Raw genomic sequence first — 14,791 nt, 5'->3', positions numbered from 1 at the left:
TTGCATAGCCCGTTATTCTGTTGCTGAAAACAGATATTGAAGTCGCCCAGTATTATTGTTTCGCAATTGCTTTCAACTCCGGACAAGACTCTGGAAAAGTCTTCTAAGAACTGGTCCTGGGTAGGAGGGCGGTAACTAGTTCCTACTAAGATGGGTTTGGTCTTGGGAAGCAGCACTTCAAACCATAGAATCTCCAGTTTATTGTTATTTAAATCAGGTCTTGGGTTGTAAGCTAAGTCATTTCTAATGTAGGCACATACTCCACCGCCCTTTCTGTTCCTATCTAAGCGTTTTATATTGTAACCATCTATTTTGACCTCGTCGTCAGTCACCGTATCATCCAACCAAGATTCAGAGATGGTTATAACTGCCGCCCTAATTTTGTTAGCTAGAATCCTAATCTCTGCCAATTTAGGAAGAAGTGATCTTGCATTGACATGAATAAAGTGAAGGCCTGTTTTCATAAAACAATCATAATCATCAATATATGGCAATGGGTCATTTGTATTAAAATTAGGTAAATCAATGTCATCACTGCTAAAGGGTAACTGTGCCAAAGTGCATTTGTTACACACAAAATGAATTCTGGCACCGTTGCTATAATTGTACATACATCCATCATGCACCCACCCCTTACACATTTTACATAAGGTGCCTTTTCTGTTTTTCATGCGTACTTTAGTACAGTGTATGCATCTGTTTGGTAGTGTTTGAGATAATAATGGCTGTATTGTCTCACATTGACCTATGTATGCATTACATATGGAGTTAAGGTTATCATCCCTAGCTACTAGACCGTCATTATTGCCGTCATTTATCTGTCTGTTTTGCCTCTGCACAATAGTTTGAGGTCCTGGATTAATTTGGATATCACCACTTAAGAGTGCTACAATAAGAGCTGTGTGCCATTGTTTTTGTTTGGGTATGCGGTGTTGCCATACCTTGCGGCGATAGTGAGGTTTACTTTTCTGGTAGGATGGCAACTGTTGGGCTTTTACTGTCCAGGGCGCTGTTACTCCATTCACCTTTTCCAACCCCCATGACTGATTTCTTTCTTCATGGAATTGAAGAAGAAATATAAATATAATTATGGCAGCCTGTACCCCTCTAATGCCTGCCATTTTCACTCTTCGCTCTTTTACTCATATACAATAATATTTATTTCTCTTTTCCAGTCCCTAGTACACTTAGTATCTGCTTTAATTACACTGAATTACTAGTAAAATTTCCTCTTCAAAACCCTCTTCACTGCTCACTTTTCCCTTAACTTCACAAAACCCTTACAGTTGACCTCTTCAAAACCCTCTTCACTGCTCACTTTTCCCTTAACTTCACAACACCCTTACATTTAACCCCTTATTCACCCTCCCCTACCCACCTCACTTCACAGTCTGGCTTCACCAATTAACTTCTAACTCCTTTCCATTCTGGTAGACCAGAAAGGTTTAATCAGTGGTTTTATCCTTCCAAATCCCCCTCAATTCCATTTATCGGGGGTTGTGTCGTGTTGTTGTCTCCTGACCTGTTTTGCTGACTCAGCCATTTTTAAAACACTGAGGGGAGTAACACCACCTGACTTTCCTTGAGTTTATAGATATATTTGGCTTTTTCTGCTATGATTCTCTCACTGTACACTGGTCAGCTGAATATAGGTCAGCTGCTAAAATATTAACCTTGACTATTTACCTATTCACTTCTTTCCCACGACTGGCACTGAGGGATAACCGTCCTATACCTTGGAGTTTTATACTGTTGATTTGACGATGTCTCCTGTGTTTCCCTCTCGTTAGCACTGGTACAGGTGATATGATGGTGGTACAGATATGATGCTACTGTCAACAGATGAACGTCAGTAAAGATGAGAATTTCACTTCGCTAGTTGTACGTCTGGCAGTAGCTGCTGTTTGAATGCCGGTCAGCCGTGTTTAAAGGCTCAAATCTTTCCCTCGTTTGGCACTGACGAAAAAAGTCCTACAGACCTGGCATTTCCTTGGAGATTTAGTTGATCAGGATTTCTGCCATGTTGTCTTCCCGTTAAACACTGGTGCAGTTGATATGGAGGTCAGTTATTTCATTTAGTGGAAAACGTCTTGTGTCTGGTTCACGTCTGGCAGCAGGTCTGGTACTTGAATGCCGGTCCCTCTTCTGTCATATTTAGTCCATTTCGTTGTCGTCACCATCAGTTTTTATGTAACTATAGTTAACTTGCATGTTGTTGCAGCAGTACTTGCAAATTTGGCCATCACTGGAGTTCGGATAGGCCCAGGGGACGGCAAGATATAGGAGCAGCCTTGTTGCTGCTTGCTGCTGCTGTGTATGTATTCAGGTATACACAAATACAGTTACATAGATTATCATACATAACAACATATGTGTAGAGAACCTAGGATAACCCAAAAAAGTCAGAGTGACTTATTTCCATTGCCTTCACTCAGAGCATCATTTCTTCTCAAAATGATGTTACATGAGAATGGGAGTGTTCTTCTTTATTTATTCTACCGTATCAATGTAGAGACAACCTGTACTCAATGTAACTTGTACACAAACCAGACGTGTACACTTTATTTACAAAACTTACCTTCGCCTGGTTTGTTTACATAACTCTGCGCCTGTACTCTCTCATGCACTCATTCTTTCTTTCTCTCATTTATTCGTTTTATCTCATTTACTTACTCCTGACCCTACATTAAGACTACATATATTTTAAGGTAAGTAATGAGTGAACTGTATATACATTTTATCGCTCTGGGATGCTTAAATGTAATAGAATATTATGTGTAGGTGGGTTGGCCTGGTATGGTAGCCTGGCTGACTACCATACACACCACACTTGATTTTTTACAGTAAATACTACTCATCTCACCCTATATTTTAAGGTAAGTAATGAGTGAACTGTATATACATTTTATCGCTCTGGGATGCTTAAATATCATAGAATTGTATGTGTGGGTGGGGTGGCCTGGTATGGTAGCCTGGCTGACTACCATACATACCACACTTGATTTCTTACAATAAATACTACTTGTCTCACCCTAGATTAAGACTATAAATATTTTAAGGTAAGTAATGAGTGCACTATGTGTGTATTGTACTTTTTTATTGTTTTTTGATGCCTGGTTCTATTGCTAACTTAATATATGTTAGTGTAAACTTGTTATCTAGTGTTTGTATGCATTTGTAAGTGGAAAAAAAGGGTGTTCCACTTTATGGCGGTTTCCGCTTTACGGCGGTAGCCTGGAACCTAACCAGCCGTATAAGTGGGGCCCTACTGTACATTAGTTAGGTATGATTACTGGTCAGAGAACCCATCATAAGTCCGAGGCATTGGTACATGAGTACGTCGCTAGGTGAGGAGAGACTGTATTACTATGGTGTCAAGACTATAGGGACACACTTAGTGATTTTTAATGTGTACCTGCACTCCAGCACAGTATGTAAGGTTATTTAGGTATAGGTATACATGAGTATAATTATCAGAGTACGCAATAACTTTAAAACTCTTAAAATTTTTGAAAGTTCCTAGACATAATGGAGAGATATGCTCATGGAGAATGTAAACAAATCAGGTGGCACATGGTGACCATATTAGAAAGTCAGGTGGGGTGACCTGTATAGCAAGTTTTGGTCATAATTTGAGATGTTCATATTAGCGGAACACCGAAAGGCAAAACGCTGTAAAATGGAGCCCTACTGTACTCTGGTAATTATACTTATGTGTACTTATACCTAAATAAACTTACTGTGCTGGTGTACAGGTACACATTAAAATCAAAAAGACTGTCCTCTAGTTTTGATGCCATAGTAATAATAATAATAATAATAATAATAATAATAATAATAATAATAATAATAATACGTAATACTAATAATCACTCTTGGGCATATTAAATGTCTTATTTTACATTAACCCTTTCACTGTCAAGACTCCTGCTCACAAACTTGCTTTCAGTGTTGAAGAATTTAAAAAAAAAATTATTTCTTTCTCATGAAATGACAAAGAATCTTTCTCGATGGTAATGACACCAAAAATATGAAATTTGATGGAAAACTTATGGAATTATGCTCTCGTGAAGTTAGCAATCTCAGCAATATTTACACATCGACGATTTCACCCACTGTGAGCCCTTTTGTTGGCCAATTCCATTGTTCCAGTCTACCAAACTCAAAGCTATTTCACTAAAACTCCATTTGTTCTATTAGTTGAGTAAAAGAAACTGCCCATTACTGATTTCAACTACCCAATAAAGTGATAAGAAATTGGTAATTTGGCCAGTTTCATACACATTTCAAGTAATGCCACCTTTAAAATAGGGTCTAGAATTAACAATACAAACATTCCTAACACTAAAATAACATTTTTTCTGTTCAGTAGTCACGTCTCCAGGCCCTTCTTATATTATGCTTACTTTCCATTTTGAATTTTTATTCACACAAAAAATGGAAGATTTACTGTTATGCAGACTACTGCATTATTGCAAAAATGGTATAAATAATATCAGCGCATTTGTGAAAGCATATTAAACCTACCAGTTGACATGTATTGGACGCATAACGTCATTTGTTTACTCTTGAACATCGGCAAAAATCAAACATTTCCACTGCTTTGAGCTCAATTTCAAAATCATCTCTATTTCTGTAATATATCTTCCATTCTATCAATTGATACCAAGAAAATGAGAATGCAACCATAAATGCCATATGAAAATACACCGCAAAGTTGGTGTTTTAAACCAAAAACATGGTCGAAGTTTTTTTTCTCATGCACTGTGTGCTGCAGGATTTTTTTCATGCAGTTCACACTGACCACTCAGACTCATTCTCTCATATGTAGGTCTGCCAGCTTTCTTCTGCATGATTGGAAGCCGCTAAAATTTTGGCACAATATTACGGCACCAACACTGACTTGCAAGCTGTATATTATGGCACTGATGGTGAAAGGGCTGATATAGACATTTTCATTAATCCATCTATGATATTTTCTTCAAAATTATATAAGAAACACATTACATAGCTTATAAACATGATAAAAGGATTTAAAAATTTAAGATTTTTTTCTTTGCAAAGGTTACAATGAGTAATTACAATTTTTTATTTGTGAAGAACAAAGAAAGCCTGGAACCTAAGCTGCTGTTTAAATGGTGTTTTACTGTACTCTTAAAACAAAAATACTTTTAACATTTTACTAATAAACTGTGATGAACCCTTTCTAGTTTTGCAATTTAGTTTCTTTTTAGGATTCGCTGGTAATTAATTGATTATTCAGATTGTTTTTGCTTGTAACCCACAGGCCGACAAAGTCATTACAAATTTAGTGATTAGATAGTGTGTCATTATTGCAAAACATACATAAATTTCATTATTTAGAAAAGCTCATAATTATGAGCACCATTTTGGACAGCATGAACTAGAACTAAATAATTTGCAAAGTTCACACTGAAGACTTAAAAATAACAAGTGCTAATACAACATTTAAAATTTTTTTTTCTAACAAACTGGCTGTATCCCACCCAGGCAGGTGACCCAAAAAAGAATACTTTCCCCATCATTCGCAGTGTCAAAATTGGTAATTTGGGCAATTTCACACACATTTCAAGTAAGGCCAATTTTAAAATAGGGTCTAGAATTAACAATACAAGCATTCCTAGCACTAAAATAGCATTTTCACTGTTCGTTAATCCTGTCTCCATGCCCCTCTTATATTACGCTTGCTCTCCATTTTGAATTTTTATTCACACAAAAAATAGAAGGTTTAGTGTTATACAGACTACTGCATTATTGTAAAAATGGTATAAATAATATCAGCGCATTTGTGGAGGCATATTAGACCCACCACTTGCAAAGGTAGATCTTCTGCATAAGGGAAAAGGAAGCAAAAGAGAAAATAAGAATTATAGGGGGATAAACCTGCTTAGTCACCCTACCTCAGTGGGAGACAACTGATTTGAAAAACTGCTTAATATACTAGGTAAAGTTTATGGTAAAATTATTACTGAGAGGGTTAGTGGTAAGACAGTAGGGTTGCAGAGGAATAAGGAGGTTTTAGGAAGGGTAGTGGATGTGTGGACTAAGTGTTTACATTGAAACCATGTGGCATATGTTGTATGTTGTATGTGTATGGAATATGTGGTAGGTTACTAAAAGTAGTTAGAGATTTTATGCAAGTTGTGTTCTTCCAGTCTTTTACACAGACTCTCAGTCTTTGTATGAAATTCCTTTAGCTCACAATGACTTCTCGGACCTGTTTAAGTATGAGGGGCCATAACCACCCCTTTCTGAACTCCTCAGGTTCATCGTCTATATATTACTGGTCTTTTTACATTTACCTCCTGTGACCATACACCAGATAACTGCTAGTGTAGGGTATAAAATGACACTCATGACATCTCTCTTGTCAAAACACACCACTCTCAAATCATAAGGGGTTCAGAGAAAAAGCTGTTTAGAAAAATATAGTGAGGGGGTTGAAGAGGGGTGGAATAGTTTTAAAAATGCAGTGTTAGAGTGTGGAAATTTGTGGTTATAGGAGGGTGGGTGCAAGAGGTTTTTTTATGAAGCAGAAGTGATATATGAAGGGTGGAGTATATAGAGAGGAAAAGAGAGGTGAAGAGAGTGGTGAGGGAGTGCAGAAGGAGAGCAAATGGCAGAGTGAGTCAGGTGCTGTCAGGAAATTTTGCTGGGAATAAAAAAAAGTTTTGGAGTGAGATTAATAGGTTAAGATAGCCTAGGAAATGAGTGGACTTAACAATTAAAAACAGAATAGGGGAGTTAATAGATGGAAAGTGGGAGGTATTGGGAAGATGGCAGGAATATTTTAAGTATCTGATGGGATCATGACAGAAATGTTAATAGCAGGGGGGATATAATTTTGGAGTGGTTGGTAATTTTATTCAATAAATGTATGAAAGAGGGGAAGGTACTTAGGGATTGGCAGAGAGCATATATAGTTTCTTTATATAAAGGGAAGGAGGACAAGAGAGATTGTAAAAATTATATGGGAATAAGTTTTCTGAGTATACCAGGGTGTTGTTATTGAAAAAATTAGAGGTAAGACAGCAGGACTGCAGATGAACAAGGAGGCTTTAGAATGGGTAGGGGATGTTAGACCAAGTGTTTACATTGAAGCATATAAGTGAACATCATTTAAATAAAGGTAGGGAAGTTTGCATGCATGAATTTAGAAGAGGCATAAGTTAGGGTGGATAGGGGGAACAATGTGGCAGATATTGTAAATGTATGGAATATGTCGTAAGTTACTAAATGCTGTAAAGAGTTTTTATGAGGAAAATGAGGCTCAGGTTAGGGTGTGTAGGAGAGAGGGCAATTACTGTCCAGTAAAAGTTGATCTTAGACAGGGATGTGTAATGCCACCATGGTTGTTTAGCATATTTACAAATGGGGATGTAAAAGAAGTAAATACTTGGGTGTTGGGGAGAGGGGTGGGATTAAATTATGGGGAATCAAATGTAAAATGGGAATTGAGACAGTTACTTTTTGCTGATGATACTGTGCTTTTGGGAGATTCCAAAGAGTATTTGCAAAGGTTAGTGGACAAATTTTGGAGGTTGTGTAAAGGAAGAAAGTTGAAAGTAAATATAGATAAGAGTAAGGTGATGAGGGTATCAAATATGTTAGGTAAAGATAATTTGGATATCACATTGGAGGGAGGGTGTATGGAGGAAATGAATGTGCTCAGATATTTGGGAGTAGACTTGTCATTGGATGGGTTTATGAAAGAAGAGGTTAACCTTTGACTTGATGAAGGAAAAAAGGTGAGTGGTGCATTAAGGTATCTGTGGAGACAAAAAATGTTATCCATGGAGGCAAAGAAGGGAATGTACGAGAACATAATGGTACCAACATTTTTGTATAGGTGTGATGCATGGGTTGTAAATGCTGTAGCAAGGAGGAGGCTGGAGGCAGTGGAGATGCATCTAAGGGCAATGTGTGGTGCAAATATTATGAGGAGGGGTTGTTGAGGTGGTTTGGTCATTTAGAGAGGATGGAACAAAATAGGATGAAGGGTGTATATACCTGTAGTGGAGGGGAGGAGGGGTAGGGGTCATCCTAGGAATTAATGGAGGGAGCAGGCACAAGAGGATTTGTGTGCAAGGGGCTTGGATGTGCAGCAGGCATGTGTAAGCGTGGAGTGAGTGGAGAATAATGGTTTTTGGGACCTGGCAAGCTGTTGGAGTGTAAGAAGGATAATATTTTGTGAAGGGATTCAGGGAAACCAGTTAACTGGACTTTAAAGTCCTAGATGTGGAAAGTACAATGCCTGCAGTTTAAAGGAGGAGTTTGGGATATTGGATGTTTGGAGTGACATCTAAACTGTCATATCTGAGCACCTCTGCAAAGACAGTGATTGTGTGAATGATTGTGAAAGTGTTTCTTGTATAGATCACCCTGCCTTGGTGGGAGATGGCTGAAGTGTTAAAAAAAAATTACTTTCAATATGTAATTAGTCTCTAGAACCTTGATGTTATTTATAATTGTGTTATATATGAAGAGCTTTGTTAATTTTTACTTGGCAGCATTACAGTGCAGTAATGAAGTACATTAGTCAAGGTCCAATGTTGCTAGATGTCCACATGCACCGTCCCCACACCACTTCCCGTAACTTCATGGATGCTCTTCTTGCTTTCTGGCCTGGTCTTCAGGTAAGTGGCTGCATCACAAAATGAAACCATCATTTAGTGTTGTTTTTAATTGTGGTTGGTAGGTAAGACACATAGGCAACAGTTAGGCAACTTTATTCCGAAACGTTTCGCCTTCGCAGTAGGGTTCTTCAGTCATTTTTAATTGTCTTTATCTCTTATCTTACATATCTGTATTGTGTAAAAAAATGTTTAATTTATGCAAAACTACTACTTATAACTGAATATCTCTTCAGGTTCTAAAGGGAGACATCAAGCCAGCCATCGAAACACATGAAATGTTATATCAAGTGATTCAGCGACATAATTTCTTACCTGAAGCATTCACAACAGACTTCCAGGTTAGAGTAACACACTGTGTTATTTACCTCAGATGGTTTAATTTATTCAGATGGTATAAACAAAAAAACTTTAGTTTCTAAAGAGTCAATATTGATACTTTTTATTTTTAACAACAGCTGTCTCCTGCCATGGCAAGTTGACCCAAAGAAGAAAATGCATTCACCATCATTCACTCAATTTCTTTTTTTTTTTTTCCCCCAGAAGTGTACTAGCTAACCAGTTTCCCTGAATCCCTTCATGAAAGTTACCTTGCTCACACTCCAACATCACATCATTAAAAACCACTTGGTTTCCATTCACTCTTATTTAACAGTTCTATTGGATGTTCATGCCCTTAAATTTAGCTTGAAGCCTCTTGACCCCCTCTTCCCAACCATTACTGGGATGGCTCCTTTCCCCTTGTACCTTCCACCCAGATTTATACACTCATCATCATCCTATCCCTCTCCATTCTCTGTGCAAACCCAAACTGCTCCAACAACCTCTCCTCAGCTCTGAATTAGACTCTTGGTGACACCACATCACTTTTTTAATTTTTATGCTTCAAATTCTCTGCATACCAAACCATACCCCGGCCGGGATTGAACCCGCGGTCAGAGAGTCTCAAAACTCCAGCCCGTCACGTTAGCGTGATAATCACACCACGCACTGCACTCAAACGTGACATCTCTGCTGCCTCTAGTCACCTCCTTGCTCTAGCATTCAAAGCCCATGCTTCACACCAGTATAAAAGTGTTTGTACCACTATACTCTGGTACATACCTTTTTTTGCTTTCATAGATAAACTTCTTTGTTTTCACAAATGCCTCAACACACTATGCACTTTTCTCCTCATAGATCCATCTGAATCATAGAATTGATGAAGGGAAAAGGGTGAGCGGTGCACTTAGGAGTCTGTGGAGAACTTTGTCCTTGAAGGCAAAGAGGGGAATGTATAAGAGTATAGTTTTACCAACGCTCTTATATGGGTGTGAAGCATGGGTGATGAATGTTGCAGCGAGGAGAAGGCTGGAGGCAGTGGATATGTCATGTCTGAGGGCAATGTGTGGTGTGAATATAATGCAGAGAATTCATAGTTTGGAAGTTAGGAGGAGGTGTGGGATTGCCAAAACTGTTGTCCAGAGGGCTGAGGAAGGGTTGTTGAGGTGGTTCGGACATGTAGAGAGAATGGAGCGAAACAGAATGACTTCAAGAGTGTATCAGTCTGTAGCGGAAGGAAGGCGGGGTAGGGGTCGGCCTAGGAAAGGTTGGAGGGAGGGGGTAAAGGAGGTTTTGTGTGTGAGGGGCTTGGACTTCCAGCGGGCATGCGTGAGCGTGTTTGATAGGAGTGAATGGAGACAAATGGTTTTTAATACTTGACGTGCTGTTGGAGTGTGAGCAAAGTAACATTTATGAAGGGATTCAGGGAAACCGGCAGGCTGGACTTGAGTTCTGGAGATGGGAAGTACAGTGCCTGCACTCTGAAGGAGGGGTGTTAATGTTGCAGTTTAAAAACTGTAGTGTAAAACACCCTTCTGGCAAGACAGTGATGGAGTGAATGATGGTGAAAGTTTTTCTTTTTCGGGCCACCCTGCCTTGGTGGGAATCGGCCAGTGTGTTAATAAAAAAAAAGATCCATCTGCTGACATGCTCACTCCCCCAGATATCTAAATACATTCACTTCCTCCATGCTTCCTCCCTTCAATCTGATACTCAGTCATTGCCTAGATTTTTTGTAACTCTCATCACCTTGCTCTTTTCTGTTTTCTCTTGTAATTTCCTTCTTTTACATGCCTGTGTTTAATAACTTTATTATTCTTTGGACTGTATTTACACTTGTAAGAATGGTAGAATTACTGACAATACATTGGGTATAAGGATGCATGTGTAACTAATGTAACATTTTATTGTGGCAATGTTTCACTCTCCAGGAGCTTGGTCAGGCTACCATAAAGAATACAAGGACACAGAAGGTGTATATAGGTAATGTGAGGTGGCAGAATGTAAGCATTGCAGAGGGCCCATTGGCCCATGCTGTAGGTGGTGGTGGCAGCAGTAGCATTGGTGGTGGAGGCAGTGGTGGGGAAGACAGTGATGATGTGAGAGATAGTGACAATGACAGCAGCAACAACTCTTGATTGCTATGTTATGGCAGGGTTTATTACTTTGAGGAGAATTCTTCCTAATACCCAAGAGATGAGAAGGCTACCCTTGTTTTGTTTAATGGTATGTGAAGTGGTAATTAAAAATTATTCAAGGCATTTATGTCTGCAGAAATTTGCTTCTTTAATCACTTGACAAAACTTTTCGAGAGTGAAACATTGCCACAATAAAAGGTTGCAATAGTTGCACATATGTCCTTATAGCTAACATGTATTTACACTAGCTGTAAAAGTAAATGGTATTTATCAAGTTAAAACAAATCATATTTAATATAATAAAAATAACCATTCAATTGATAAATAGAAGAGCAAATGAAGGAGGTGTATAGCATTGATGTCGAGTCACCTTTAAATCACCCAGACTGCCAGATACCCCTGATCCAAGCCTGGGTCACCCCAGTGGAAACTGCTGGACTAAAACAAAGTACAGTAGAACCTCTACTTATGAGCACATCCATGTCCGAGTTTTTCCAGATACAAGCAGTCGCTCAGTTGATTTTTTGCTTCCAGTCGCAAGTGAAATTTCCAGATGCGAGTGGGCCTCGAGGGAGGTTCCTTGACACTGATGAGGGGCTCTTGCTCTTGATCTAAGGAATTGGATCTCATTTGTTTGTTGGACTATCTTATTGAAACTTGGGTAATGTATGATGGAAAGATGCTTCTTAACGTACACCAAAATTGAAAGAAACCGGATCATAAATAACGGAGTTCACTTCTCACCCATTAGCCACCCTTTAGAGGTATATTTTCGTATGGTTATTATGGTTGTATTCTCATTTTTTTGGTCTCATTTGATACACTGGAAGATATATTAAAGAAATAGATATGATTTTGATTGGTTTCACGATGAAAAGTACCTTGAAATTGAGCTCAAAGTAGCAGAAATGTTCAATTTTTGCCGATGTTCAAGAGTAAACAATACCTGTCCAAGTGGCCATTCTGATGCGCAGTCATGAATAGGTTGACATTATTTATAGAGTTATTACAATAATGCAATAGTCTGCATAACAGTAAATCTTCTCTTTTCTTGCGTGAATAAAAGTTCTAAATGGTAAGCAAGAGTATTATTATAAGAATGCATATGTACTAATAAATAATAATAATAATAATAATAATTTGTTTTTCAACAAGTCGGCCGTCTCCCACCGAGGCAGGGTGACCCAGAAAGAAAGAAAATTCCTCCCAAAAATACTTCCATCATCATTCAACACTCTCACCTCACTCATACATAATCACTGTCTTTCCAGAGGCACTCAGATACAACAATTTAGAAGCATATATATAGATAAATACACCTACCATCCGACTTACGACCTGCTCGACTTACGACCACTCGACTTACAACCGTGTTTTTTATGCCAAATTTCTGGGAAATAAACAACTATTTGTGTTGTACACAGTGTTTATCCTTAGCCTTACAGTATAAAATACAGTACTAACAGCATAAAAAGTAAAGTAAAACATGAAATACCAAAATAAAACAATAAAATAGTCATTACAAAAATGTTTTGTTGATATTCAGTAGTAAAGTTCGACTTACGATTATTTCGGCTTACGACCGGTTTCTCGGAACCGAACTCGGTTGTAAGTCGGATGGTAGGTGTAGTATATTCCTCCAAATAACAAGTTTCCCTAAATCCCTTCACTAAATTTATATTACCCTGCTCACACTCCAACAGCTCGTCAGGTCCCAAAAACCATTTGTCTCCATTCACTCCTATCTAACAGGCTCATGCATGCTTCCTGGAAGTCCAAGACCCCTGCCCACAAAACCTCCTTTACTCCCTAACTTCAACGTTTTTGAGGATGACCCTTACCCTGCTTTCCTTCCCCCTAGAGATTTATATGCTCTTCATGTTATTCTACTTTGATCCATTCTCTCTATATGACCAAACCACCTCAACAACCCCTCTTTAGCCCCCTGACTAATACTTTTGTAAACTCCACACCTTCTCCTAATTTCCACACTCCGAATTCTCTGCGTAATATTTACACCACACATTGCCCTTAGACAGGACATCTCCACTGCCTCCAACCACCACCTCACTGTAGCATTTACAACCCAAGCTTCAGACCCATATAAAAGTGTTGGTACCACTATACTTTCATACATTCCCTTCTTTGCCTCCATAGATAATGTTTTTTTTGTCTCCACATATACCTCAATGCAGCACTCACCTTTTTTCCTTCATCACTTCTATGGTTAACCTCATCCTTCACAAACCCATCCACTGACACGTCAACTCCCAAACATCTGAAAACATTCACTTCTTCCATACTCCCTCTCTCCAATGTGATATCCAATTTTTCATTATCTAAATCGTTTGATACCCTCATCACCTTACTCTTATCTATGTTCACTTTCAACTTTCTACCTTTACACACCCTCCCTAACTCATCCACTAACCTTTAACTTTTCTTTAGAATCTCCCATGAGCACAGTATCATCAGCAAAAAGTAACTGTGTCAACTACCATTTTGTACTTGATTCCCCATAATTTAATCCCACCCCTCTCTGCAACACCCTAGCATTTACTTCTTACACAACCCCATCTATAAATATATTAAACAATTATGGTGACATTACACATCCCTGTCTAAGACCTACTTTTACCGGGAAGTAATCTCCCTCTCTCCTACACACCCTAACCTGAGCCTCACTGTCCTCATAAAAACTCTTTACAGCATTTAGTAACTTACTGCCTATTCCTTACACTTGCAACATCTGCCACACTGCTCCCCTATCCACTCTATCATATGCCTTTTCTAAATCCATAAAGGCTCTGAAAACTTCCCTACCTTTATCTAAATACTGTTCACACACATGCTTCAATGTAAACACTTCATCTACACATCCCCTACCCACTCTAAAGCCTCCTTGCTCATCTGCATTCGTACTCTCACTTACCTCTAATTCTCTCAATAATAACCCTACCGTACACTTTTCCTGGTATACTTAGTAAACTTATTCTCCTATTATTTTTACTGTATCTTTTGTCCCCCTTCCCTTTATATAAAGGAACTATACATGCTCTCTGCCAATCCCTAGGTACCTTCCCCTCTTTCATACATTTAATAAACAAAAATACTAAACACTCCAACACTATAACCCTCCCCTCCCCTGCTTTTAACATTTCTGTCATGATCCCATCAGTTCCAGCTGCTTTACCCCCTTTCATTCTACATAATGCCTCGTGCACCTCCCCCACACTCGCATCCTGCTCTTCTTCACCCCTAAAATATGTTATACCTCCCTGGCCAGTTATTACAAAAACACTAATTGGGTTTTACATTAGTGTTAGTAATATAAAAGTTCGGGATACATATTTATTTTTTTTTTTTTTTATTATCACACCGGCCGATTCCCACCAAGGCAGGGTGGCCCGAAAAAGAAAAACTTTCACCATCATTCACTCCATCACTGTCTTGCCAGAAGGGTGCTTTACACTACAGTTTTTAAACTGCAACATTAACACCCCTCCTTCAGAGTGCAGGCACTGTACTTCCCATCTCCAGGACTCAAGTCCGGCCTGCCGGTTTCCCTGAATCCCTTCATAAATGTTACTTTGCTCACACTCCAACAGCACGTCAAGTATTAAAAACCATTTGTCTCCATTCACTCCTATCAAACACGCTCACGCATGCCTGCTGGAA

At 38.7% G+C, this 14,791-nt stretch overlaps 1 protein-coding gene across 3 annotated transcripts in view; it reads left to right on the top strand.

The window, feature by feature from the left end:
• The window catches only part of Edem2 (ER degradation enhancer, mannosidase alpha-like 2), a 285,175-nt gene that overhangs the window by 103,787 nt on the left and 166,597 nt on the right, over positions 1–14,791 (top strand). For all 3 annotated transcript variants that reach the window (XM_070086564.1, XM_070086565.1, XM_070086566.1), the window contains 2 exons: positions 8,532–8,657; positions 8,891–8,995. In XM_070086564.1, coding sequence (XP_069942665.1) covers positions 8,532–8,657; positions 8,891–8,995 — 231 coding nt within the window. The remainder of the gene's footprint in view (positions 1–8,531; positions 8,658–8,890; positions 8,996–14,791) is intronic.

The sequence above is a fragment of the Cherax quadricarinatus genome, chromosome 19 (assembly GCF_038502225.1).
Source record: "Cherax quadricarinatus isolate ZL_2023a chromosome 19, ASM3850222v1, whole genome shotgun sequence".
In the NCBI taxonomy this organism is placed as follows: Eukaryota; Metazoa; Arthropoda; class Malacostraca; order Decapoda; family Parastacidae; genus Cherax; species Cherax quadricarinatus.
This window is presented reverse-complemented; position numbering and strand designations above follow the sequence as displayed.